This window comes from Podarcis tiliguerta (assembly GCF_965153285.1).
Source record: "Podarcis tiliguerta genome assembly, chromosome: 8".
In the NCBI taxonomy this organism is placed as follows: Eukaryota; Metazoa; Chordata; class Lepidosauria; order Squamata; family Lacertidae; genus Podarcis; species Podarcis tiliguerta.
The window spans coordinates 23,368,886-23,395,379 of NC_139541.1; the positions used below are offsets into that span (position 1 = coordinate 23,368,886).

A 26,494-nucleotide genomic window follows, 5' to 3' on the forward strand; every position below is an offset into this window, starting at 1 on the left:
TGACCACTGCTCCTGCTAGGTGGGGATGATGGGAGTTGTAGTCCAAAAACAGCTGGAGAACCAAGTTTGGGAAAGCCCACCTTAAGCTAAAGCAGATCTGGACTGACTGCAGAAGAGCCCCAGGTTGTCCCATGGGAAGACCCAAATGCTAGCAGGGTTAAAGGACCTGACATCATTGGATGACATGGCTGCTGTCAGGACCTTGCAGTGTGGGGACAGGGACTCTGAGAATGAGGTCCAGACTCCTTTTCCAGGAGAACAGCTGCAAGGCATAGGCTTACCACCATCCTCTGATGAGTGCCCTGAATTGCCTGTCTCCCTTTGCCTCACAGAAGTCAACAGCTGCAAAGGAGAGCTCTTTAAGAAGCCAGTTGGTTTCTCTGTAGGGAGATGGAACCTACCACATTCCAGGTCTGGTCAGCCTGGCTTCAGCTAGCTCTAGCTCCCTACAGAGACAGCATTTCCTTGTGGCTGCCTTAGGAGGAGAACACTCTGAGCAACAGGGCCTTCTTGGGGCTGTCCAAGGTACTGATCCTGTTTGCCTTACCTGTTCTCCCTCCAGCAGGCTTCTTCAACCTCGGCCCTCCAGATGTTTTTGGCCTACAACTCCCATGATTCCTAACTAGCAGGACCAGTGGTCAGGGATGGTGAGAATTGTAGTCTCAAAACATCTGGAGGGCCGAGGTTGAGGAAGGCTGCCCTACAGTTTGACTCTGGTTCCCATCGGCACCTACTGAAGTTCTTTGCTCAGCAGGGTCCTTGCTTCTGAGTGAAGATGCTGAGGGAGGGAGGAATCCCAAACTGGCCAAACCCACAGAGGAGAGGGCTGTTCATAGAACTGTAGAGTTGGAAGGAACCTGAAGGGTCATCTAATCCAAGCCCCCCTGAAATGCAAGAATCTTTTAATAATAATAATAATAATAATAATAATAATAATAATAATAATAATAAATTTTATTTATATCCCGCCCTCCCCAGCCGAAGCCGGGCTCAGGGCGGCTAACAACAATTAAATAATCAAACAATCAATATGGGCCTTGAACCTGAGATTAAGAGTCTCATGCTCCACCAACTGAGCCATGAAGACCTCCAGCCATTGTGGCTACTAGTCACAATGGCTATGTTCTGCCACCACAGCTGCAGGCAGCAATGCTTCTGAATACCAGTTGCTGGGAGCCAAAGGAGGGGAGAGTGGTCTTGCGCCCATATCCTGGTTTCCTGCAGGCATCTGGTTGGCCACTGTGAGAACAGGATACTGGACTAAATGGGCCATTGGTTTGATCCAGCAGGTTCTCCTTATGTTCTTATGGAAACCAAAAGGAGCACAAGTCATGTTTTCACCACTGCTGTCTTCTCACATGTTAAGGCTGGTCCATAGGCAGGAGTCTTTGATGAGCTAGGATTGATGGGACAAGCCAGAAGTCAAGGACAAAGGACAAACCAGGAAGCAGGATGGAGAAGCAAATCAGGAGCCAGGACCAAAGGATCTCACCTTTCACAGGTGTTTCCAGCTATCCTACAACATTCTGAGCTACTTAACTGCAACTTCCCAGTTGTGATTGGCTGCCCACTTCAAGAACTGCCAATAGTCGTTTTGGCCCGTTGCCCCTCTCTTGTCCATACCCAGAACACTTCACACCAATCAGATAGCATTCTCATAACAATATTATGGGGTAATTCTGTTTTCCTAATATGTCTTTATCCAAAAGAATATGTGTCACCTTCTTAGTGTTGGGGAGGATCCTAGCTCACTCTGCATCACACACACACCTGACCCATGTGCAAATTGGAACATTGTTCTGTGGATAGAGGCACGTACTCAGAACTGTGTGTGGGTCTGGACTGTACTTAGAAGGTAGGCTGTAGGACATGGGGGGCAGAGATATATTCCTCCCCCCCTACACAATTCTCCAGGATTGGGGCTGCTCATTATGAAATACAGTCACTTCTTGGAATCATTTTAAATGGGAATTTTTAATTTTCAGAAACAAGGAGCCCTCCAATCACCTCATAAGTACTTCCTACTTTTACAAACTAACACAAAGGCAAGAATCATTTTTTTAAGAAACAACAGTATGTGTCTCAAAGGGATCTATTACAATCTCACCCGCTGAATGAAGTCCTGCCCACAAAATCCTCTTTAGGATCTGACCATCTCAAGTTCTGCCTATAAATGAGATGAAATGGTGCAAGGTTTAGAGGGGCATTGGGGACATGAAGCTGGCACAGGACGGAAATAATGTGATCCATCCATCATGACACCTTGTTAGTTTGTTTGGCACCTTGTTACCGGTACTTTGTTTGCCTGTCTATTAATTACTGGAGGACAGGCTGATAGTAAAATATGCATAGAGTAGAGCCATCAGCAACAGCGCCACCTGCAGGTTTCGGGAGCTAGGGATGGAGGCGGAATCTGTTTTGAATGGATTCATAGACAGAATTTGGCTGTTCTGACCTAATCAAGTATTCTTTTCTATGGACTGCCTCATCTATCAACTGCCTGCTTATGTCTCAGCTGTTTGTGCCTTGTCAGGTTTTCTTTTCTTTTTGAAGTCAGGCTAATGATATGCAACATTATAGACACACAAAATGCATGTTCTGTGTATATCAAATGCTGTTGTACTCCAGATCCAATCAGTCTGAAACAGAATGGCTAATGGTCAAGGATGATGGCAGTTGCAGTTCAGAAACAGTCAGTGAGCCACAGACCCCCCTCCCCTGATTTAGAAGTCAATGCATCCCCTGGGTTCAGCTCCACTGAAAACGAACTGGAATACAATTTGATGTAGGAACAGATGGGGAGCTTGACCCGACTGCTAACTGACTAGTCTCCTAATGAAAATAATGGATTTTTTTTAAAAAAGGGTTCTACACTCTTTGCAGTGGCTTGGAGGCGCATAGGATTTGGGCAACTAATTCTGTTTAATCCCTTCCAAGAAAGCCCCAAGGCTGTAATATGCAGATGAGGAAACATGGACAATGAAAATCAATGATTCTTCCTCGTTGCTTATTTGCCTTGAGAAAGTTGACACAGCTGAGCACAAATGCACCATCCTAGGCTGGCAACCTCATCCGAAGTCAGATTAATTCCACACCAGCAACAATACACATTTGAAAGCTGCAACACAGGAATCCATCTGGTGTGAGTTCTAGTTCTGTGATGAAAGCAAAAATATTCTGAAAACCAGTCTATTATATATATGACGCCAACATCATGCACTCCGCTCCATTGGAGTGTATGTATCAGGAACAGTTCCTCTTGGATATCCTTTGCTAAAAGGTTGTTGCTTGAAATTTAATTCCCCAGGCACCCCCAGAATTCCCTAGTAAAGGGATGTCGGACCCGTGGCCCTCCAAATGTTCCTGAATCCTCAGCTCCCACTATACCTGATAATTGGTCCTGTTGGCTGGGGCTGTTGGGAATTGGGAATTGGGGTTCAGGAACATCTGGAGGGCTGCAGGTTCCTCACTCCTGCTCTAAAAATCAAATCTCTTTGGTGGGTGGATGCATCTTGTCTCTGTCATGCATTTTCCTTCATGCGTGCATGTGAGCATTGAGGCACCATGCTAGCTCAAAGGGCAAAATGGCAGGCTATGCAATGGGCATTTCGCACCCTGAGGTATGTTTTGTACCGTGCTAGTGTTGAGACTTTGACTACGAGCAGCTTTTGGAGTAGACAATTAGTGGGTTGGCAACAAGCCAAGTTAAACAGAGTACGTGAGAAAGTCTGCTTGGGGACAAGGAAGCCTAGCAACAGGTGTTGGTTGGCTAAGTTCTTCCTTATAAGCGGTATGACACAGCAGTTCTGTTATTGGAGTGTTGAGTTTTGGAAAAGAGTTTGAATCTTGTCTCTGTGTGTATATAGTAACTTGTACAAAGCTGTGCTTTACTCTGCTGTATATAATATAGCTAACTAAAAATCAAGTTACTAGTCATCAAGTTCTGTTCCTGTTCGTCGTCCTAGAATTCACTGATTGGGCAGCTGGTAGCAAGAGTTATGGTTGAGATCCATCAACAGCTAGCATATTGTCAGGCAACCGTTTTGTGCTAAAGCCTAATGCTTTCACCCCAACAATTAACAACAACAAAAAATCCATTGGGTTTTAATTTGGTGGGGGATATGCAATGCTTTTTTTCAGGGGGTACTCAAGAGTATTGGAACCTCTTTTTTGATGTTGTTAAAATGTATGGCACTTACTGTAACAACTTCATGGTGAGTACCAGCACCTATTTTTCTAGATGCAAATTTCTCCAAAGAAACTTGCATTTAGAGGGTATGAAGGATTGGGAAGGTTGGTTATTCACATGAAACATAAAATTTGACAACACGGCTGCACAGTCTTTTGGCTCTGCTTGTCAAGGTGCACAGATAACAAGCAAATCCCCCAGAAGTTGCTATAAATAAAGCTCTTTGTACCAGTTCTCTAAAGTAATTGATGAAGCATATTTCCATCCCCATGAAATAACTAGGTGCGCTGCTAGCATCAAATATATGACAAGGGGTTTGCAAACAGTACGAGCGTTAGATAATAAACATAGAGTGAAATTGGATCCCAAGTTATCTCCTGTGATGACATTAATCTCCACAACTGCTTGCTCCAAAAAGTCTTTTACTGCTGGATAGGTCAACCAGCGATGCCTCTTTCATTGCATTTCTGCCAACACAGAGAATTACCATTGCCCTGAATGTGGCCCATTTGAACCGGTGTATAAAACCATTGGTGCATGGTCATAACAGAGTTCTCTTGGATGTTAGCAGAAATGGACGTAACAGGCTTCACGTGCTGCGATTTACACTAGGGATCTGGCCCCAGTCCCCAAATCTTCCTCCAGATCCATTTCCCATACTGGTACAGTATCTGGACTAGATGGGCCATGGGCTTGATCCAGAAAGATATTCTTGTGTTCATACGCCTCTGCATCTTTTCTTAGAAATAAGCCCCATTGAGTTAAACGAGACTTGCTCATAAGGAAGTGTTAAATCAGTGCTTTCTCCAAACAGTGGGCTGGGATCCATCAGCTGGCCTTGAACCACTTTCCGGAGGGCCTCGATGCCACAAGCTGCCTCCCCACTTCCCCGGCCCTGCCCTATAGCTGCTCCATAGCCTTTTGGTTGGACCAACACACTAGGAATTCCTTGCATACTGAGCAAAGGTCTCTGGGAGACAGAGAAACTTGGGATAGAGGAGGAGGAGGAGGAGGAGGAGGAGGAGGAGGAGGAGGTCTCCTTCCTCTGAAAGGAAAGACGCAGAGGAAGTGTTAATCAGAACGTGACATAAACCGGTAAATTCATATCATCATCAAACAAACAACCTGGGGATGGGAAGGAAGGGAATAAGAGAGAGAAACTGTGAGAGGAATGAGTGAATGGGGAAAGGCCCTGACTGAAAGAAAATGGCAGTTTGGGGAATAAGGTTCAAATTGTGCTTGAAAGGAGAATGAGAGAAGAAATTACAGGTCATGAGATAAAACAAACAATCTTTGATAGGTCTTTGGGGTGGATAAGAAGGGGACTGAAATATACTCAGAATCGAGAGTGGATTTCATGCTCTTTATTCAGCTCATAGTGGTGAGGAGGAATGGAAGTTCCCCCAGAATGTCTGCTTCGTATACATTATTTACACAATGGGCCCCACGTGATTGGCTAATTCTGGAATTCACCTGTAGGCCAATCAGGTTGCAGATTCACTTCCACCTGGAGCTGGATTAGGTGGCTCCTGTGGACCAATTAGTCTGCTGCCTTTTGGACCCTATTGTTCTAGGACCAATCAGACTGCTGCCTTTTGGATCCTATTCAACTCAGTACATAACAGAGACAATCTAAAATAAAAAGCCTTCTCCACTTCGAGCCTCTGGGTCAGCAAATTATGCCTAAAATTGAAATGCTGGAGGTTGCAGTACCTCCAGAGCAGATATCTGCCCTTAGCTTGAGGAAAGCTGAGCTATGGAACCCCTTGCCACAAGGAAAACGCTGGGGCAAATAATTTAGCAATCTCCTGAGATGGATTTGCTATCAGTAGAAAAATATTATCATAGTGGCCAATTCATTTTGCCAAACTCTGCCACCATTTTCTGAGTAGTGCTCTCAGTCATTTCCAGCCAACTCAAGTGGGTCCTGGGAGTGGGTCCTGTTTTAAGGGATTGCAGCCTTGGGGGGGGGGGCAATTCCAAGTCCTCACCTGCAATAGCTTTCTCATTCTTGGTGGGGGTGGGGAGACGCAACCCAGTGCCCTCCCCTTTCCTCCCACCTCTTGGCGCTGTTGACTGCAGCCTCTGAGGCTGCTTTCCATTAACAGGGATAAAGAAGCTCACAGACAGGCAGTGTACATAGTCGAGAGACTGCAGAAGAAGGTGGGTATCCTTGGCTTTAGCAAGAGCTGCCACATTTCCCAAAAGCTCATATCCTCCCAGCATGCTGTTTCTCATTCCACCCTACAACTGCCAGCAATGGCGAAGACTTGCTGCAAGCCACGGAATATCGGTCCACAAAGGAAACAGATGTGTTGATGAGAAACAGAGCCAGGAGTCCTCATCTTAAAAGTCATGTTTTGTTGCTTTCGATGAGCAGGTGATGGCAGAATAGAGACTCGGATTTGTGCAAGCTCAAAAACAGGTCCCGTTTGGAGAGGTGACAGTTATCTCCTTGCCCTGGGGAACACTTCCTTCCTTCTGTGCCATTATGATCTCTCCAGAAACTGCCCAGATGAGCCAACACTTTTCAGAAGACATATCTGAAGGCCAGGAGAACAACAGTAGGTGGAACCTCATCCAGGTGGACAGGCAGAACTACTTGCTGATTGGCTGGAGTAAGAAGATAGGCAGGAGGAGACTGACTGAAAGCAGACTATGGTTGGTGGGTCAGTGCCCCATTTAGCGGACCAGCCTTTGCTGCATCTTAGGAAATGTATTGGAAGACACAGGCTGTATGCACACGATATCTTTAAAGCACATTCGAAGCACTTTCCCTCAAATCATTCTGAGCACTGTGGTTTGCCCCTCACAATGTTATACTTCCCAGCAACCCTTAATAAACTACTGGACCCAGAATTCTTTGAGGGAGAGAAGCTGCTTTGAATGTGCTTGAAATGCATAGTGTGCCCCAAAATTATATGTATAAGTTTTTACACACAAACACAGCTTGAAGACATTATTCCTAGATAAAGGAAGAGGGGAGATTATCTCTCCCACAAAATGGCTCTTCTCTTCCAGAACAGTTTCCCTCCATTTCCTCATCATTCACAAATAGTCTACAATTTGTCCCTATGGCAACCTATCACCTTAATTTCTAACTTTAGAAAATGCCCAGCCAGACCTGTCCAACTCTTCTTCTTTTCCTACCACTTTTAGCTTTTATCTCGTTCTCATTCTTCTTCTTCTTTTTAAAGTCTCTCGCTCATTCTCTCTCTCTCAGTCATAGAACAACAGTGGTGGAAGGGATCCCCAGAAGTCATTTGGTCAAATCCCATCACAACATTGCCCAAGGGTGTGTGTGTGTGTGTGTGTGTGTGTGTGTCATCGACAGTGAACTTGAAAGAAGCTAAAAGTTGGGTCAGCTTGTATACAGACATCACTTTACAGAATTTGCAAATAAGAAAGACAAAACAGAGAGGGTTTCTAATGCATCAGTTCCACTTGGGAAACAAGAACAGATCAGTTCTCCACAATCCAGGCAGAGAACTAGAATTTTGGAAGCAACATACATTTGTTTCAGGGGTGTGACAGAGCAAACGGTTACATGGGTTTCCCACTTGAATGGAGAAATCCCAACGCATATGTGTGGACTCCCAGAGGATCTATCCTGATCTTTAAATGGTGCATTCCCTTAGGGGCAACATTCTGATGGCCACATGCCAATAGTGGTCCCTGAGCCACAGGCAAATGTAGTTACGGCTAGAGGCAACGAGTGCCAGAGAAAGAGATGTATTTCTGATTATTTCCCTTGTGCAGGAGGCCGTGTTCCAGATGCACACAATTCAGAGGTTTACACATCTCAGTCAAGGCAAGCAAGAGGTATAAACACAGTTCAGGAACACATTACTTCTTCTGACTACGGGTTGCTGGGAATCAGAAGTAGTTAAGAGTGTTGTTGTGCCCATGTTCAGCTTGAGGGCTTCTTGAAGGCATCTAGTTGGCTACTGTGAGAACAGAATGCTGGATGAGATGGGCCTTTGGCCTGATGGAGCTTCCAGGCTCCTATGTTCTCATTCCATCTAAGCAAAAACTGTCAGGAAGAACATGGAACAGGGTTGGTGAGATTGTGGCAGTTGACATGGCCAGGGTAGAGTCTCGAATGCCAGAAAGAGAAGCAGACAATGGGGGGGGGGGCATGTTCAGGTCCCAGGCCTATGTTCTCGCACCCCACCCCTGTTTATATAAATCCTCATAGGGAAGGGAAGGGGCTTGCATTATTTTCAGATATATACAAACAAACCACATGCTGAAGAAATGCCACCAAACTTTCCAGAAGAAAGAACTTACATAAAAGTGGACGCACTGTGAACTTGCTGAGTTTTGAGATTTCTACCATCCCTCCTCTTGTGAGTGGAGAGTGTTGGGTGAAACCTCAGCCCCGAATTGGAAGCTACTGTGCTCTCAGAGTCCAGCTCCTCTCCTTCTCCTCTCGCCATCCTGGTGGTCTCCTTAATTGCAAGATGCAATTAATAATTGCATCACTTTGGGGACAGACGGTCTGGCTTTAGGGAGGCTTTTTCAAAAGTTCCGGATTGGTCCAAACTGTTGCAGATTGATTTGGGTCCACAAGACACATTCTGTAATGGTCTGTTGCTGCATTGACCTTAATCTGGTACAAACAGGCACAAATTGGCCCGGTTTGTTTCATGATTCAGACAAGTAAGTTGCACAGCCCTCGTTTCTGCACCAAAAAAGGATCTCTTCTCCAACTGTATTCTCCTTGTTATAATAGCAACCATGATTAGTGGTGTTGATGCAAAGGGATTAGATTTGCAGCAGCCAACAATAACACAGGCCAGGAAGCCCCTGGTGCAAGCTATATCCACAGATGGTCCCTGCAAGAGGAGAATTTTGATTGCATGAAGCTAGTTGATTCCAACCCACATTCAGGCTTCACGCTGACCCCTTTGGGTTATGTGGTTCAATGCGCTTTTAGTCTGAGCATCTTAATAAACTCAGATTTCTGATCAATTTTGTGCCAAAACTCAGCATGTGGAGAAATCAACGCATGTCTTGAGGGGATCAAAATCCAGCTCAAACCATCCCAGCTGTCCCATTACCTGAGGGTGTTCTTGAAAGCTGCCTTTTAGGGCATCATTGGCAAATCTCTGTGATATCTGAGGCTGCAGGAGAGTTTGGGATCTTGGATTTTGAAATTCATGCACCCCTGTGTACGGTTGATGTATACAACCTGATGGTGAAGCTGGATTGTACCGAGGGCTCCTTTCTGTGGCACAGGAACAGTTTCAAAGCAAGCTTAAGACTTCAATCCTCTATTCACTCACCTGTGAGGAAGCTCCACTGAACTCAATAAACCTTACTTTTCAGTAGGTAAATAGACAGAGAGATAGATGATTGCATTGCAAATCACATCCTTTCCATGTGAAAGGTATACCTTGATGTCTTTTGTCCAGGCTGCAATGTGGAACATGCTTAAGAGAGAGTGGGTCTATTCTGAGGGACTAAAGTTGGATTCAACCCAATAAACTCACATTGAACCTGGAGAGACAGACTTCTGGGCAAACTGTCAATTGCACTGTCGATGCCTGATGGTTTGCAGGGCAACATGCCAGGGGTAGGTGGGAGGAAATCCCTTTCCTATAGAGCCAGGGAGGCTAACCTGTGGCCCCTCCAGCTCCCATGATCCCTGGGGCTGATGGGAGCTGTAGTCCACAGCATCCACATTCCTGCTGCAGAACTCAACAATAGAGGGGAGGGAGGATAGCGATGGGAATGCAAGAGCAGCAGGAGTTGAACACAGCAAAGACTTAGGCTTCCTATGTGGTGCCCAAGCCATGGATAACAGTGACGGAGCTGGCTTAGTGTTGTGCCTAACTTTCCCCCAGCTGGACTCATGTGACGGGGAGAAATCTCCATTTATATCTCAAGGCGGATCTATCAAATCTGCTCGTTCCAAAACAATATGAGAAGAGCGACACAGTCATCGTTTGATATTCATCATGGTATTCATTCATTGATATTCACCTCTGGGTCTTTCTTGGGATTGTGAAATGTACTTGCAGTCGAGAGTGGATTTCATGCTCTTTATTCAGCTCATAGTGGTGAGGAGGAATGGAAGTTCCCCCAGAATGTCTGCTTTATATACATTATTTACACAGTGGGCCCCACATGATTGGCTAATTCCGGGATTCTCCTGCAGGCCAATCAGGTTGCGGATTCACTTCCACCTGGAGCTGGATTGGGTGGCTCCTGCGAACTAATCAGACTGCTGCATTCTGAATCCTATTGTTCTAGGACCAATCAGTCTGCTGCATTTTGGATCCTATTCAATTCAGTACATAACAGACTGACATTCATATTCAATCCGGAGCAAAGTTCTGGGGTCCACATGCAAGTGGTGGAAAGGGCCAGAGGCAAAAGCAGGCAGAGCAACAAAGCTAACCTTTATCTTTGTACGGTGTCTGCATACCCTCTCTCTATCCTCCATCCATTCAGGCAAGCAAGAGGCATGGCCAGAGATCAAGGACACAGTCCCACCAGGCAAATATTCGAAAGGAGGGTGCAAAGTGGACCTCTGAGGGGGTGCGACCTGGGGATAGGGGCTTGCCTGGGGGGAATCCCAAGGGTTAGAGAGGTCTGCATTTGCCCCCCAGGTCTGAGGCTCCCCCCCTCTTCTGTAAGTAGTTGTCTTGGTTCCATAAGATGTATTTATTAGTGGTCTTCAGTTCTCCCTGGGTTTGTTTTTTGTTTAGGAGGGGAGTTTTCTTGTATTTTAATTCATTCGCACCCCATCATAGCTGTCAACTCTTCCCTTTTATTTCAAGGAATCCTATTTGGAATAAGGGAATTTCCCTTAAAAAAAAGGAAAAGGTTGACAGCTATGCACCCCATCCTGAGATCATAAGAGGAAGGGTGGGATCAAAGTATACTAAATAAATCCAGAAACAAATAAATCTTCAAGGTGCCATGGGACCTTGTTTTGGCCACCACATGGGCACCCCTCTACAAATCCTACACGTCTACTGAGAAGTAAGCCACATTGAGTTCAATCAGGCTTATTGGGCAATATCCAATGTTTGTCACTCTCTAGAGCCACGGAAATCATAAAACTTAAATAACATAGGCTCATTTTTATCTATTTCCCCTTTTTTAAAGACTCATTTTTTAATATTTTTACCTTTTGAGGGGGCTTGTTTTGTTTGTTTGTCTTCCTTAGGCACATTTTTATTTATTTATCTTTGGGGCCGTTGACCTGGATTCTGCTCCATATGCATTGCATATTAAGACCTGGTTACTCCACTGCAGTACAAAAAAAGTTATCCTGAATTGTTTGTTTGGCCTTATTTCAATCTATTGGTAACATGTTGCAACAAATCGTATTTTCTTTACAGCGCTCTGTGTTTTGATAATTCTGTGTACTGAGAGCTGCTGTTGGCACCGTTTATTTTGGAAAAGCAGGCATGTAAATAAACTAAGCTAAGGCTGAAGTTATAGGAACACTTACCAGGGAGAGAATTCTCCTCCGGAACAGACAGGCACAGGACTGCAATCAAACCTAACAATACCAAAAGCCTTCCACTTTATTTATATAGCACCATCTGCATGGATGTCTATAAAGTTGCTTGCCACAAACGCAAACTATTTTTAATACCATTAGTAATCTCGGCATTTTATTTACAACACTGATGAATTAATAATCAATATTGATGCAGAGTTTTTTAATAGCTTCACACGGCACCTTCTTATGGAAGAGCTGAGGAATCTGCAGCCCTCCAGAGGTTAGACTCCGGCTCCCATCATCCCTGACCATTAGACTTAGCTAATTGGGGCTGATGGGAGTCAGAGTCCCAATAATGACATCAGGAGGGATGCAGCTTGCCCAGCAATGAGCTTGGTTGTGTCACTGCCCTCAGAAGCTCAGAGTGGCCATGTTACCCCTAGGAATACAGGGCCTTCTCTGTGGCAGCTCCTAAGCTGAGGTGTGCCTTTCCACAGAGGTGTTCCTGGCTTTTGAGGAAAGCTGAAGACACACCTCTTTAGACTGGCCTTTGACACCTGAAATGTATACTTGTAGGGGGCACTTTAGTTCTGTGATTCTAAGTTGTTTTAAACAGTTTTTCATGTTGAGCTGGGACCTTAGGATGGTGGGTGATAAACAACACAATTAGTAATAACAGATATAAAGAGGTTAAATATTTTTAATTTAAAAATCCACAAGACTGCTTCCATAAGGTGGGGCTTCGCTCACACTTGATTTGGAAGCTGCAGTTAAGTGCAGAATGCTGCAGCACAATTGCTGACAGCAGGGAGCTATTGTCAGCACGCAACACCTGTGCTCAGAGATCTGCTCTGGATGCCGATTTGCTACTGGGCCAGGTTCAAGGTGTCACGATTACCTTATAAAGCCCTTAACAACCTGGGGTCAGTTTACAAGACTGTCGTATCCCACATGTTCCTGGTCATCTCCTTTGATCAGTGGAATGGGCCCCACCATGGGTGCCACGTTCTGCATTTGTAAGAATTTTCAGGTGGCAGCACCTTACCCTTTGGAACTCCCTGCCTATTGAGATCAAACAGGCGCCTTTGCTGTCCTCTTTTTGGCACCAGATAAAAACTTGCCGATCAGAAGGTCGGCGGTTCGAATCCCCGTGACGGGGTGAGCTCCCGTTGCTCAGTCCCTACTCCTGCCAACCTAGCAGTTTGAAAGCACGTAAGTAGATAAACATGCAAGTAGATAAATAGATACGGCTCCGGCAGGAAGGTAAACGGTGTTTCCGTGCGCTGCTCTGGTTTGCCAGAAGTGGCTTAGTCATGCTGGCCACATGACCCGGAAGCTGTACGCCGGCTCCCTCGGCCAGTAAAGCAAGATGAGCGCCGCAACCCCAGAGTCGGTCACGACTGGACCAATTGGTCAGAGGTCCCTTTACCTTTACTAAGAACATGCCTGTTCAGAAAGGCCTACCCAGATACTTAGAAAGCAGCAGTAATTTTGATCAGTTTTAATATTTCAACTTTCGTATGTTTTCAAGTAGGGCCGTAAATTGACTTTACTGTTTTATCCTTTGTAAACTGCTTTTGATATTGTTCTTTTAAAAACAACAACAATCAAGAGGTGTATAAATTGTACGAAACAAATAAGTAAAAAAAAACAAAAAAAAAACCGGCAACATATGTTTGGGGGACACCATGGGTGTTTACCCAGGGGCTGGGCAACTGCCCCCTCCTAAATCAAGTAAGTAAATAAAAAAGACTCAACTAAAAGCAAAAAGCTTGTGACAGATTTTTTTCTGAGGTGTCAAAAGAAACGTAAATTTAAAACAACTGTGGTTGAGACATTTCATTCCGAATCTGCTAGACAGAGCGAGACAGAGGGTGGTGGCAGGTGGGTGTCCTGCCCCCCCCAGATAAATCCTGGCTACGCCCATGGGGGGCCATCTGCCAGGGCTGCTTCAGCCGTGATTCCTGCATGGCTGGGGGTTGGACGAGTTGACCCTTAGCGAACCCGTGCAAACTTCTTCCAGTCTAACGCATGATAATAAAATAAAATAAAATAAAATTAATGATGCTGTGCAAAAGCCCATAAGGCAGCTTGCATCACCATCACCTAAAGCCAAGGGGAGGGCAGTGCCCAGCGGAGCCCCCTCTCTCCTATGGGGACCCTCGGCGCGTGTGCGAGAGGAGCCGGACCCGCTTCCCTCCCCCCCGCTCGGCTCAGCCTCCTCCTCCGACGGTTGCATCGCGGGCGGAGGCAGGGAGGCGCCGCCGGGCCTCCTGCCAGCGCCCTTCGCGCCTCTCCGGCGCTCCTCGCCGTTCCCCCCTCCAGCTCGGCGGCCAGATGGTAGGCTCCATTTAAAGCGCCCTCCCCGCCTTTCTCGGCGCTGCTTTCCCTGGGCGAGCGGCTGCCGCTGGCCGCGCCGCGTTGCAGGCGAGGAAGGGGGATCCAACAGGTCGCCTGCCCGGGCGGAGGTGCCCCGGTCCCCGGGAAAAGGCCCGCGCCCCAGCCAGCCGGCCAGCCAGCCCGCCCGGGGTGCGCGATGCGGCGTCTCTCGCGGCTCCTGAGCCTCCTGCCTTGTCCGTCCCGCAGGCCAAAATCCTGAGCATGATGGAGGGCAACCAGCAGCTGGCCCTGCGCATCGACGGAGCCCTCCAGGCGGCCGGCCAGGAGGTGAGCGCCTTGCGAGCCGAGCTGACAGCCACCAGCCGGAGACTGGCCGAGCTCAGCGCCTGCTCCGGCGCCGGAGGAGGAGGCGGCGGAGGAGGAGGAGGAGGCAGCGGCAGCAGCAGCAACAGCAGCCCCAACGCCACGGAGATGGCCGCGGCCGGCGGCGCCATGGAGAACAGCCAGCCCAGCCTGCAAGGTAAGCAGGGCTCTGCGCCCAGGCGGGGATCGGGGCCGTTTTGAGGAAGGGGGGGTGGTCTCTTCCCAATAAGCTCCTTTTTTGAGGGGTCTCTTTTTTTGGGGGGGGGGAGACTAATGTGTCTTGAGCATGTGTCTTAAGGATGGGAGGGGAGGGGGTTGCTGATCACCTCCGAACATCCTCTCTCCCTCTCCCACCAGCCACCCCTCTTTTTGCTCGGCTGACACTCAGCCGAGTCTTTATGCAGGCTGACTCGGGAGTAAAGTGTTGTTCGTGGCAGTCCTGGTGGCAATCGCGCGTTGGGGTTGCAGGCGCCCCCCTTTGTGCAGTGGGGTTTATTTCTCAACTCCACCCCCCCCCCCACCCCAAACATACCCTGCAGAGAATTGCAGCCTAGCAGAACGATCTTCTGCTTTGCTTACTCCAGAGCAAAGCCCGGTTGCCGTCAGCGGCGAGTTAAGTGTGCGAAGGGATGCAGCCCTCTCTGCACGCCCCCCCCCCCCTCGCTTTGCAATTGCATACATGTGCTTGCACGGAAGTCAGTACCCCCCCCCCCCCCCAATGCTCAGCGAGACTTACTACCCGATAAGTCTGCGGAGGGTTGCAAACTAGGTTTGTGTTTTTGCAAACTTTGGATTCCACAAGGTCTTTTCCAACACCGCCCCCCCCCCCCGCCGCAATTCCTGTACATTATTTCCTGGAAGAATGCCTCCATTCTTGGCTTTCCCCTGGTTTGTTACAATATCTTTAAACTTGCTTTAATTCCACTCCTGTTTGGAGTTTCCCCCACCGCAGTCTTTTTCTAGGGAGGCTGCAATTCATTGTTTGCATCTCTAATGTATTGTCGTAAGTTGCTGTTCACCCCCCTTCCTCCCTTTCCATCCTCACTTGGATTTCATCCAGCTAAACAATCTTTTTGCAAGAGAAACGCGACCCTGTGCTTTGCAGGGCGAATTGTGGTTCAGGGTTGTTTATGAAGCGGACTGCTCTCGCGAACCACCTTCCCTTTCTTCAGACTTCTGCAATAATGTTAAGAGAGGTGCTTTGCATTTGTACGAAGGAGGTGCTGTGTAGAGTGTCTGGACTGAAACAGGACAGAATTATTTGACACTAGGCTGTTCTCTCTGCCTGCCTGCCTGTCTGCCTGTCTCTTGTTGTATTCAATGGGAAAGATGGATCAATGGGCAGCCTTCAAAACTGGCACCTTGGAGAATATGGCCTTTGTCCAGCAGCTTTTCCTCCTGTGCTTATGCACGATGATGTCAGTGCTTTAAGAGGTGTGACAGCAGCGTTTTGGTGGCGTTCAGAGGCACGTTCTCCTGCTTTGTTTGCACCTTGGTCATCCGTAAAGGCAAATGTGAGGTGCTTTTGAAAGCCGCTCCAAACCTTGCAGTGGACCTGCTTAGACACAGGGAGTCCTGCAAATACTGTGTTGGAGTGATGATGTCATGATAGCATTTCTGGTGTGTGGCTCTGGTTAAGAGCAGAATCTTCCTTTGCTCCCCCCCCCTCAAATTAAATTGCTTTCAGAGAGTAATTAGTTTGAAATGCAGTTATCAAAATGGTAGGAATTTTAAGAATGCTTTCTTCTCTAACCCCCCCCCCCTTCTCCATTTCAAATTGGCAGTTTGGGTTTTCTGTTTGCTTCCCTCTGATTTCCAGATTTGCCCCTCTGTTCACGTTCCAGTCAATATCTGGAATCTGATTCAGAAAGTGTGTTGTTGTCATTCCGATTTATTGGTTGTGAGAGGAGGGACAGGGAGAGTTAAGCAAGCCGGGCGACCTGGCATTGCGATGAAAGCAGCTTGATATGTGATGGTTTAAAAAAAAAAGTGCAAGAGAGAATAGATGTGCAAAAGGCAAACGGACCGTTAGGTATGTGTGTTATAATGAGGAAATGGCTGGGAAAGTGCCTCTGGCGGGTCTGACTTCCCTGGTATAAAACAGCCACTCCGCATTTCTGCATTCTCCCCTCCTTGCTTGTGGAAATGAAATAAACTTAAGGAGACTTTGAAGCAGTGTGTCTTGTAAATTGCACAGGAATAGCTCTGCGATGTAACAAGGGGCTCTTCAGGCTGTTCAATGAGTGATTTATCCTCTTATTTTTTACATCAGAGTTAGGAAATGGGAGCTGAACAGCTCCTGATCATTCCTTTAGTATCTCTCCCACTTATTTTGTTGGATGGGAGGGAATCTCCCCCACCTCCCCATTATGCAATAGCAATGGAAGTCGTGGCTGGTTGTGACTCCTAAATCCATTTCATTAATGTGATATATCTAACCTGCTTTCCTGATGTTGAGGTATGTTCAGCTCTCCGCTATGCCAGCTGCAGTCCTTACCCCTCACATTCCCACATTAAAACAGCTAGAATGTTTAAAAGTGTGTGGGTGCCCTCTGTGCCGCAGACAGGCTGGCTTCACTGATTATGAATTTCAGCTTGCAAGGTGATCCTGGGTAGGTTCAGTCAGAATTCTGCAGTAGGACTGTATCTTAGTGGTAGATAGGATTGGAGGGGTGGGGGAGAGAATGTGGATTTAGTTTGCATTTCAAGGCAAGCCTACCTAATCTTCACTTTCTGAAACAATGTGTGGTTTGAAACAGAGCCATCATCTGAAATTTGCACTTCGCTGAATTTTGCAATTGAGATCTCCAGCCAAGTATTGTGCACAAAGTGTGCTTTAAAATGCATATATAAGTGAGAATGAATTCTATTAGGAGAAATTGCTCTGCAAAAAAATGGTATATTGGGGGGAAATTGCATGTGCGCTGAAACATTGGTGGCTTTTCATTTTGTGGTTGTTAAAATCGCAAACAGATGTGGAGGTCTGGAGAACGGAACTCAAGATTGAGAGAATGCGAAACTGAAATTGGCCTATTTGCCCACCATACTGGCTGAACACCTGCTATTTGAGTAGGAGGTTCCAGGTCCCAACATCTCCAGCTTCTTCAGGAAGGGCTGGAAATGTCCCCAGTCTGAAACGTTTCAATTCTGCACCCTATACAGTACTGAGATAGATGGACTAATTGTCTGCCCTGGTATGAGGCAGTATACTGCCTTCCTAAGAAGTAACATCTACTGAATTTGGTGAGATGGACTCCCAAATGAGTGTGTAAGACATGGCAGTCTTGGGTGGCAACCTGCCAGTGGTCTAGCATGAAGTGCAGAGGTTGAACCAACATTTGCAAAAATGTACAATTCTGTTAAACACTCATTCACTCACTCACTCACTCATGCATCCAGACATGGCCTGTATCTAAACATGGCTGATGTGGTACCCTCCCAATGATGTTGGACTACTGACCACTGGCCATATTGATTGGTGCTAATGAGAGTTGGGATCTAACCGCATCTTTAAGGTATCATGCTGGCTTCCCTTGATCTAGACTAATGAAGCCTGATTGTTGTGAGTAGGGTTGAGAGTGTGAGCCTGGGTCTGTATGTGTTGTGTGAGAAAGGATATATGTGCACTGCTTGACCTCTGTAGAAATTGCAAACCCGCCTCTGCTTTGCATCCACCTTGCATACAGAAGGGAAGGGGGACTCTAGGTGCAGTGATCTCTCATTCCCACAGCCAAAGTGCACTTGGACATGAAAGCTAAGGTCATTTGGGATGGTGTTTGCCAAAAGAAGAAAACCAAGCTGGGAAACATGGTGTCTCAGGCAGCACACCTGGACCAGCCAGAGGAAGCCCTCAAAAGTTTATGATAAATGTATATATCTGCCAAGCAGGATATTCCCAGTGGGCACCACTGAATTATGAAGAAGTCAACGTTTTTTAACATGTAACTGTGGTCTGATAGATTGAGGGTTCCCAAGTCCCAACCTTTTTGGCATGGCAACCCATAAGTCTAAATTTACTTGCTATGGTGACCCAACAATGTATTGCTGCATGAATTTTGAATCTGAGACCTTCACTGCTTCCAGCTGCCAGAGAGCAGTTCCCAAGTGTTAATGTAAGACTTCAGCCTCTCTGATGTTCAATGACAAGTGTCAACACAGCATTGCACCATGCCAACAAGACAAAAGTTGTAAAAGGCATTCCTCATGCAAACGATGGATTGCAAGGAACAATGCCTTGGGTTTTCTGATAAAACCTGTGACCCAGTTGCACAGGTTTTGCGAGCCACATGTGGGGGAATGCTGCGATGGACCACTTGGACTGATGGTCTAGGTCAGGCATAAGCAAACTCTGGCCCTCCCGATGTTTTGAGACTACAATTCCCATCATCCCTGACCACTGGTCCTGTTAGCTAGGGATGATGGGAATTGTAGCTCCAAAACATCTGGAGGGCCAGAGTTTGCCTATGCCTGGTCTAGGTAAAATTTGCACAAGAACCCCATATAACCAACTACCCAGAAGTAAGCTGCCTCTGAGTTCAATGGGATTTACTCCCAGGTAAGTATAGGATTGCAACATAAGTCTGTGTAGGGAATGAGTGAGATGATTGACTTCCTGTTGGCTTCTGCTGATTGTGCTTTGTGACCATCTGAATGGCTTGAATTTAATTTACAACTTGCAGAGATAGATCCTGGTGTGTGATTACAGTGCATTTTTGGTTTAGAGTTTTGTTGTTGTTGATTGTATTATTTGCCTTTGCAAAACGTGTGTCTTACATAGTAAGTGATTCATCATCATCTGGGGCCAGTCCTACCATTAGAGAAGACTGGGCAACCTGCTTCAACTGGCAGATTTGTGCTACTCTTAGAAGTGTTTCTTAAAAGGCATAAAATTTATTTTTATTATTCCCACCCATGAACTGTTTATTATGTCAACATACAGGCAATACAAAATAGTTCATAATATATAGCTCGCACAATTAAGCCTATGTTTGTGTGAAATAGATTTTCAGTCCCTGTTATCAAAACCTTTTGAAATATCTATCACAGTGCATCAGGTGAAATTTAATCCTCTCCCCACCCCACCCCTGCCTAACTGGAGCATGGTTTATGTTGCAGTTGTGCAGGGGGTAGGGTTAAATTCTTCTCATGCATTGTGTTGGCAGAGAAACATCTCCCTGCCCTGACATGTCCCTGTACAGTGGTACCTCAGGTTAAGAACTTAGTTTGTTCTGGAGGTCCGTTCTTAACCTGAAACTGTTTTTAACCTGAGGTACCACTTTAGCTAATGGGGCCTCCTGCTACCTTCGCACCGCAGAAGCACCTTTTCTGTTCTGTTCTGTTCTCATCCTGAAGCAAAGTTCTTAAGCCGAGGTACTATTTCTGGGTTAGCGGAGTCTGTAACCTGAAGCGTCTGTAACCTGAAGCATCTGTAACCCGAGGTATCACTGTAGTTAAAGGGGTGGGGGACCCACAGTGTGATTGTGTTTCATTCAATTAGTGCTATTGTATCCATCCATTCTGCTACAACAGTTTTATGAAACAAAGTACATATTTTTCAGGAACAGCAAACTCTGTATACATGTTTGTGGGTGTGGGAAACATAAGAGACATCTGCTGCACCACATCTCTGCCTAGGGAGGCCCTTTGAGATGGAGACTATGCAATGTTTGGCGAAGTGCAAACTTGTGTTCCCCAGACATGACGGCGGGGTCTCTCCTCTCGGCCCTCTCCCCAAATGAAGGAGGAGAAACTGATGGAAGCTAGGAGAGAGGTTTCTCAGTGGCAGTGGCATAGCAACTGTTGCGCAGGTCACAGGTTCAGCCCCTGGCATCTCCCAGTGTGGCTGAGAATGGTTCCTCTGAAACAACCGGAGAACCTCTGCCAATCAATATGGACTGTACTGAGCTGAATGGACCACACGTATCTACAGTCTGAACCAGGCAGATAACCATAGCATGGAACACTCTCCAGCAGATGCTCCTCTCCCATCTGATTTGTAGGTGGAGATGCATTGGTACCTAACCGTTCTTGCAGAGAGCGACTCTCCTCTTGCTGTGCTTTCCCATTTGCAGTCTGAATGGAGGGTACAAATTCATAGAGGCCAGGGCTGCCGATGGCTACTGACCATGATGACCGTGTTCTAACACTGACAGAACCAGTAATGCCTTTGAATGCCCCTTTCTCAGAATCGCAAGTGGGGAGAATGCTGTATTACTCGGGTTCTGCTTTGTGTGTCTCTCATTCCGACCCAGAAGCTCCATTTGGTACAGAATGCTGCGGTGAGACTCCTTACGGGGTCTTCGCCGCGGGACCATATCCTTCCAGTGCTACATCAGCTGGAAGCCAGTGGAGTACAGGGTCAGGTTTAAGGTGCTGGTTCTAACTTTTAAAGCCCTATACGACCTGGGACCTCTCAGTACACCTTTGAGCCGATGCCAGCTAATGGGCTCAACAACTGGTTCTGCCCTGGTTCAGGCAAACTGGAGCACTTCCAGAGACCTTCCACTCCTGGAAATTAGGTCTAAGTGCACTGGACCCACAACTGTGAGTTGTGAGCACCAAACTCGGCAGAGTATGAACACAGAAGAAAGCTGTGAAGCATAACTTCTGCATTTTCTAATAGCTGCTACAAACTAAACACTAAAGAGCTACTGGCTTGCCTGAGTGTTACAGCTCTCACTCAGCCATCTAATCGCTACATAGATAACACTCAGACTCCCCACAGAGTCAGGCAGGAGCTGAAGAACCAAAGAGCAGTTTCCACCCCCTCCTTTCTGAAAAAACCAGGAGATTCTTGCAATGGGAGGGGGTGAAAATATCCACAGGACCCTCATACCTACGGGACTGCCTCTCCTGGTATGCCCCGCGGAGGACCCTATGGTCTGCAAACAATAACATCTTGGAGGTCCTGGGCCTCAAGGAGATTAGACTGGCCTCAACCAGAGCCAGGGCCTTTTTGGCCCTGGCCCCAGCCTGGTGGAATGCTCTGCCGCAAGAGACCTGTGGGACTTGGCATCTTTCTGCAGGGCCTGCAAGATGGGGCTGTTCCTCTAGGCCTTTGGTCAGGGCCTAGTCTGACCCCTCTCCTCCTACACAAGACCCTATATGTAAGAGGCCTCTCTAACTCCTCTCACCGGCTCGTATAAATAGCTGAGCCTGGTGAGTACCTAAGTTTCCCAACCCCTATAGTCATAATTTGACGCTTGCCTTCTGATCTTACTTGATTTTAAGCTGTATTTCAGTCAATTGCTGAATTTTATGTTTTAATGTATTTATATTTTGATGTTAGCTACCCTGAGCCCAGTTATGGCTGGGAAGGGCAGGATATAAATAAAATTTATTATCATTATCATTGGAGCACCTGGTTCGGCACTGTGGGGACAGTATGTGCTGGACTAGATGTACCTTGGCCCTGATCCAGCAGGCTCTTCTTATGTTCATACCTTCCCTCTAGCTCAGTGGTTCTCAACCTGTGGGTCCCCAGATGATGTTGGGCTACAACTCCCATCATCCCTGAGCTCTGGCCAGATGTTCCAAAACATCTGGAGGGCTGGAGATTGCCTATGCCTGGTCTAGGTAGAATTTGCCATTGCTACTTCCAGCAAGATTCAACGTACATCTTTGCTTGGATCTGTGTTCCTTGTTGGGTAGGATCTCACCTGGTGGTGGCTTGGCTTGGGACACCCAAAGGTCTTCAGAGTGTGTCTTCGTTTCAGCATTGCACCCTTTGTTTTCGGTGCTGTGTCTGTGTGCATGCAGTGTGCACACAGTACATGTGTGTGAGCATCTTGTGTGGCCCCCTCCCTCTTTGCCTGCAGGCTGCATTCCCCTCACCCTCTTCCTTCCCATCAGCTGTGCTTGCATCGCCAATGCTCGTCAGTGCAAATTGATTTAGAGATTCGTTTAGGGGATTCGTTCCATCAAAGTTGTAATATTTAGCTGTTTCCAGCGTGCAGGGAGTTCTAGCCATTTAAACAAACTAATCTAACATCAAATGTGTTTAGTGTGCCGTCAGGATTTGCCCAGCAAATATTAGGCCTCTGCTTTGTAAACAGGTGGGCAAGTCAGGAACTGGGGTCTGTGGAACTATTGCAGAATAACTGGAGTTGTTTTTCTGTGTGTGTGTGTGTGTGTGTGCATGTAAAACCAATTAGCATTCCATAAAATGGTGGCAGGATCTTGTTCCCAACTCACTGTGCAACTCTGGGAATAGATTAATGGGGGGGTACCTCTCTATCGCTCCTTCCCCTCTCTGAAATCATCGTGTTGGAACCAATCACAATATATAGGGCAGCAATCCCCACCAGTGGTCAACACATTTTAGCTGGTCAACCCAAATATTGTTCTTGCCAAAGGGCAAGGCTTGACCTCTGAGCTTGTCCTCAACTAAGGCTGATCCAAGCCATTTTATAGCCCTAAAGCAAAGGGCAAGATGGTGCTGCCCTCCCTGTTCCACATGCAAGACTGACAGCAAGACTGATTTTTTCTTCAATGCTAAAGTTAGGGGCAGTTTCCTCCACTGTAAAAGTAAAGGTAAAGGTACCCCTGACTGTTAGGTCCAGCTGTGGACAACTCTGAGGTTGCGTACTCATCTCGCTCTGTAGGCCAAGGGAGCCGGCGTTTGCCCGCAAACAGCTTCTGGATCATGTGGCCAGCATGACTAAGCCACTTCTGGCAAACCAGAGCAGCGCACGGAAACGCCGTTTACCTTCCCGCCAGAGTGGTACCTATTTATCTACTTGCACTTTGATGTGCTTTCAAACTGCTAGGTGGGCAGGAGCTGGGACCAAACAACTGGAGCTCACCCCGTCGCGGGGATTTGAACTGCCGACCTTCTGATCAGCAAGCCCTAGGCCAGGGGTCAGCAACCTTTTTCAGTCCCTCAGATCATGTGGTGGGCCGGACTATATTTTGAAGGGGGAAAAAAGAACAAATTTCTATGCACCATAAATAACCCAGAGATGCATTTTAAATAAAAGGACACATTCTACTCATGTAAAACACACTGATTCCTGGACTATCCGCAGGCCAGAAGGTGATTGGGCCGTATCCGGCCCACGGGCCTTAGGTTGCCTACCCCTGTCCTGGGCTCTGTGGTTTAGACCACAGCGCCACCCATGTCCCTTTCCTCCACTGTAAGGTAAAGGTAATGGTACCCCTGCCCATACGGGCCAGTCTTGACAGACTCTAGGGTTGTGCGCTCATCTCACTCTAGAGGCCGGGAGCCAGCGCTGTCCGCAAACACTTCCGGGTCACTTGGCCAGCGTGACATCGCTGCTCTGGCAAGCCAGAGCCGCACACGGACACGCCGTTTACCTTCCCGCTAGTAAGCGGTCCCTATTTATCTACTTGCACCCGGGGATGCTTTCGAACTGCTAGGTTGGCAGGCGCTGGGACCGAACAACGGGAGCGCACTCCGCCGCGGGGATTCGAACCGCCAACCTTTCAATCGGCAAGCCCTAGGCGCTGAGGCTTTTACCCACAGCGCCACCCGCGTCCCCTCCACTGTACCTGAGGCTAAAAGGATAGCTTAAATGGTGCAGTTCATGGAGTGTATGCAGCTGGGTCCTCCAACACCTGACCATCACCTCTGGCTCTCACTTGACCACCACCACCCTGCCACAAGTCCTGCTGCCTAAGGTGGCTGCTCCACTCTGCCCAATGGTAGAGACAACCTTGGCCACATTTCTGAAATGTTGCGTGAGATTAGAGGGAAATCTGCTGTAGTGCCACTGTTCCCCACCTCAGTGACTACAGGAATCTACAGACTACAGACTACACTAATTTGCAGGGGGACTGGCTGAGAAAGCATGACCCTTTCATTGCACAAAGATGCTTCAGTCTGTTTAAGGGAACCAAAATTTGATGCCTACGATGCAGCCATTAAGTCCAGTATTGCATTTTATCTGCACAACTGTCTTGTGAGGTAGGTTAGACTGAGGCAGGAGGTGGGCAAAAACAAGGAACAGTAAAGTGAGTTCAAAATGTGGAACTGCACATACTGAGAGTATTTTCTTTTAGCTTTGGCAAAATGTTTTTGTTTGTGCTCTGCTGAGAGTTGTTAAACAGCAGTGCTCAGAGTATTTGTAGCAGTATATAAATGTTCCATCATGATAAATTTGTTAGACTTGAAGATAGCACTAGACTTATTTTGTGGTACATAATTTCACATGTTCTTTCTAGGAGAGGGAGTGCTATTTGGAAATTGCACCAGAGCCCCCAGCCACTTTAATCTGGCCTTGGCGCCCCCCAAACACACAGAAAGGCGTCCATACCTTTTATCCTATTGGATCAAAATTAATTGCCACACACTGATTGACTGGATCAACAGAAGGTTTCAGCCGTAATTTTTATCACCCACTTTTTCCATATTGCTTCTTCACATGCACATTTTAATTTTATTTCCCAAATTAAGCAAACTGCACATACATAATATATCTGCTATGTAAAGCGAGAGACAGAATCTCTGCCACCATTTGCAGAGAATAAAAACAAACAAAATATCAGCAGTTGACTGTATTTTGAAGCCAGAATCAAATGGGAAGAGTTCAAGAAATAAATAAAATAAATCCCAATCATGTTCTGTCCAGAGTTCTGAAAATGATGGGGATCAAACATTGCAGGTGTTTTGCCAACTTATATTGCATTGTCCTAGAATCATAGAATTGTGAAGTTGGAGGGAATGCAAGAGTCATAGCTGGAAATCAGGAATCGCAGCTGAAGAATCTCTGAAAGGTCAAAGTCCAACTTTTGCTTTAAAATTTCCAATGAAGGAGAGTCGCACCACCTTCCAAGGTAGTCCATTCTGCTGTCAAAAAAGAACAACAACAAAAATCCTCAGGAATGATCAGTTCACGCATTCGGCCTTTTCCATTGGCCCCTTTACCTGTGTAATTCATATCCACCTCTTTGTTTAAAACAGGGGTGGATAACCTCAGGCCTGGAAGCACATGCAGCCTTCCAGGCCTCTCAGCCTGGCTTTTGGGACTCTTTCCAAGGCTACACCTCCTCAGCTATGTCCCCTCACGACTCCTGCTTTGCACGCTCCTTGGGTGTTTTTGTGCATGTGTCCTTGAACTCTGATAACACCATTTGTTTGCCTGCTTAGAGGATAGAGAGGGGTATGTGAGTAGCTTACTGGGCCAAGGTAAAATTTGCATTTGTTGCCCTGCCCACTTTTGTATCTGGCCCTGCCCACCACTGGGATGTGGCCCCTGGAAGATTGCCTTTGAGGGAATGTGGCCCTTATGCTGAAAAAGGTTCCCTGCAGATTATCGATAAAATGGACTGTTTCAAGAAGTGGCAGAAAGATATATCCAGATTTGTCTGGCAGGGCAAAAAGCCAAGAATAAAATTTAAAATATTAACAGATGCAAAGGAAAGAGGAGGCTTTGCCCTGCCAGACTTGAAACTTTACTATGAAGCAGCAGCTTTTTGCTGGCTGAAAGAATGGCTACTTCTTGAAAATACAGATATACTGGATTTAGAAGGATTCAATAATGCGTTTGGGTGGCATGCTTACTTATGGTATGACAAGGTCAAAGTTCACAGAATGTTTAAGATTCACATTGTCAGGAAAGCATTGTTTAATGTATGGATTAGATATAAGGATTTCTCTGAAAACAAGACTCCAAGGTGGTTATCTCCGATGGAAGCAAAAGCAGTCAAAAAACTCAATATGGAGGCCAATTGGCCAAAATATTGGGAGATACTAGAACAAGATGGAGATAAATTGAAACTGCAGAGTTTTGACAAATTAAAAAGTAAAGTCCGTGATTGGCTCCACTATCATCAGATAATGGAGGCATATAAATTGGATAGAAAAATTGGCTTCCAGGTGGAAAAATCAAAATTGGAAACAGAATTGCTAGAACCCAAAACTAAGATATTGTCAAGAATGTATAATCTGCTGCTGAAATGGAATACAGAGGATGAGGAAGTGAAATCAGTAATGATTAAATGGGCACAAGATGTGGGTCACAACATAATGCTAGCCGACTGGGAACGGTTATGGACCACTGGGCTAAAGTTTACGGCATGTAATGCCCTAAGAGAAAATATTATGAAAATGATATACAGATGGTACATAACACCAGTCAAACTAGCAAAAATTTATCATATGCCCGATAACAAATGTTGGA

At 46.6% G+C, this 26,494-nt stretch overlaps 1 protein-coding gene across 1 annotated transcript in view; it reads left to right on the forward strand.

Moving 5' to 3' along the window:
- Positions 1–13,929: 13,929 nt before the first annotated feature.
- The window catches only part of LOC310682889 (kazrin-like), a 215,738-nt gene continuing 203,173 nt past the window's right edge, over positions 13,930–26,494 (forward strand). Inside the window, exon 1 of the mRNA XM_083452198.1 lies at positions 13,930–14,511. Within this exon, the coding sequence (XP_083308324.1) occupies positions 14,253–14,511 (259 nt within the window). The 5' untranslated portion in view covers positions 13,930–14,252. The remainder of the gene's footprint in view (positions 14,512–26,494) is intronic.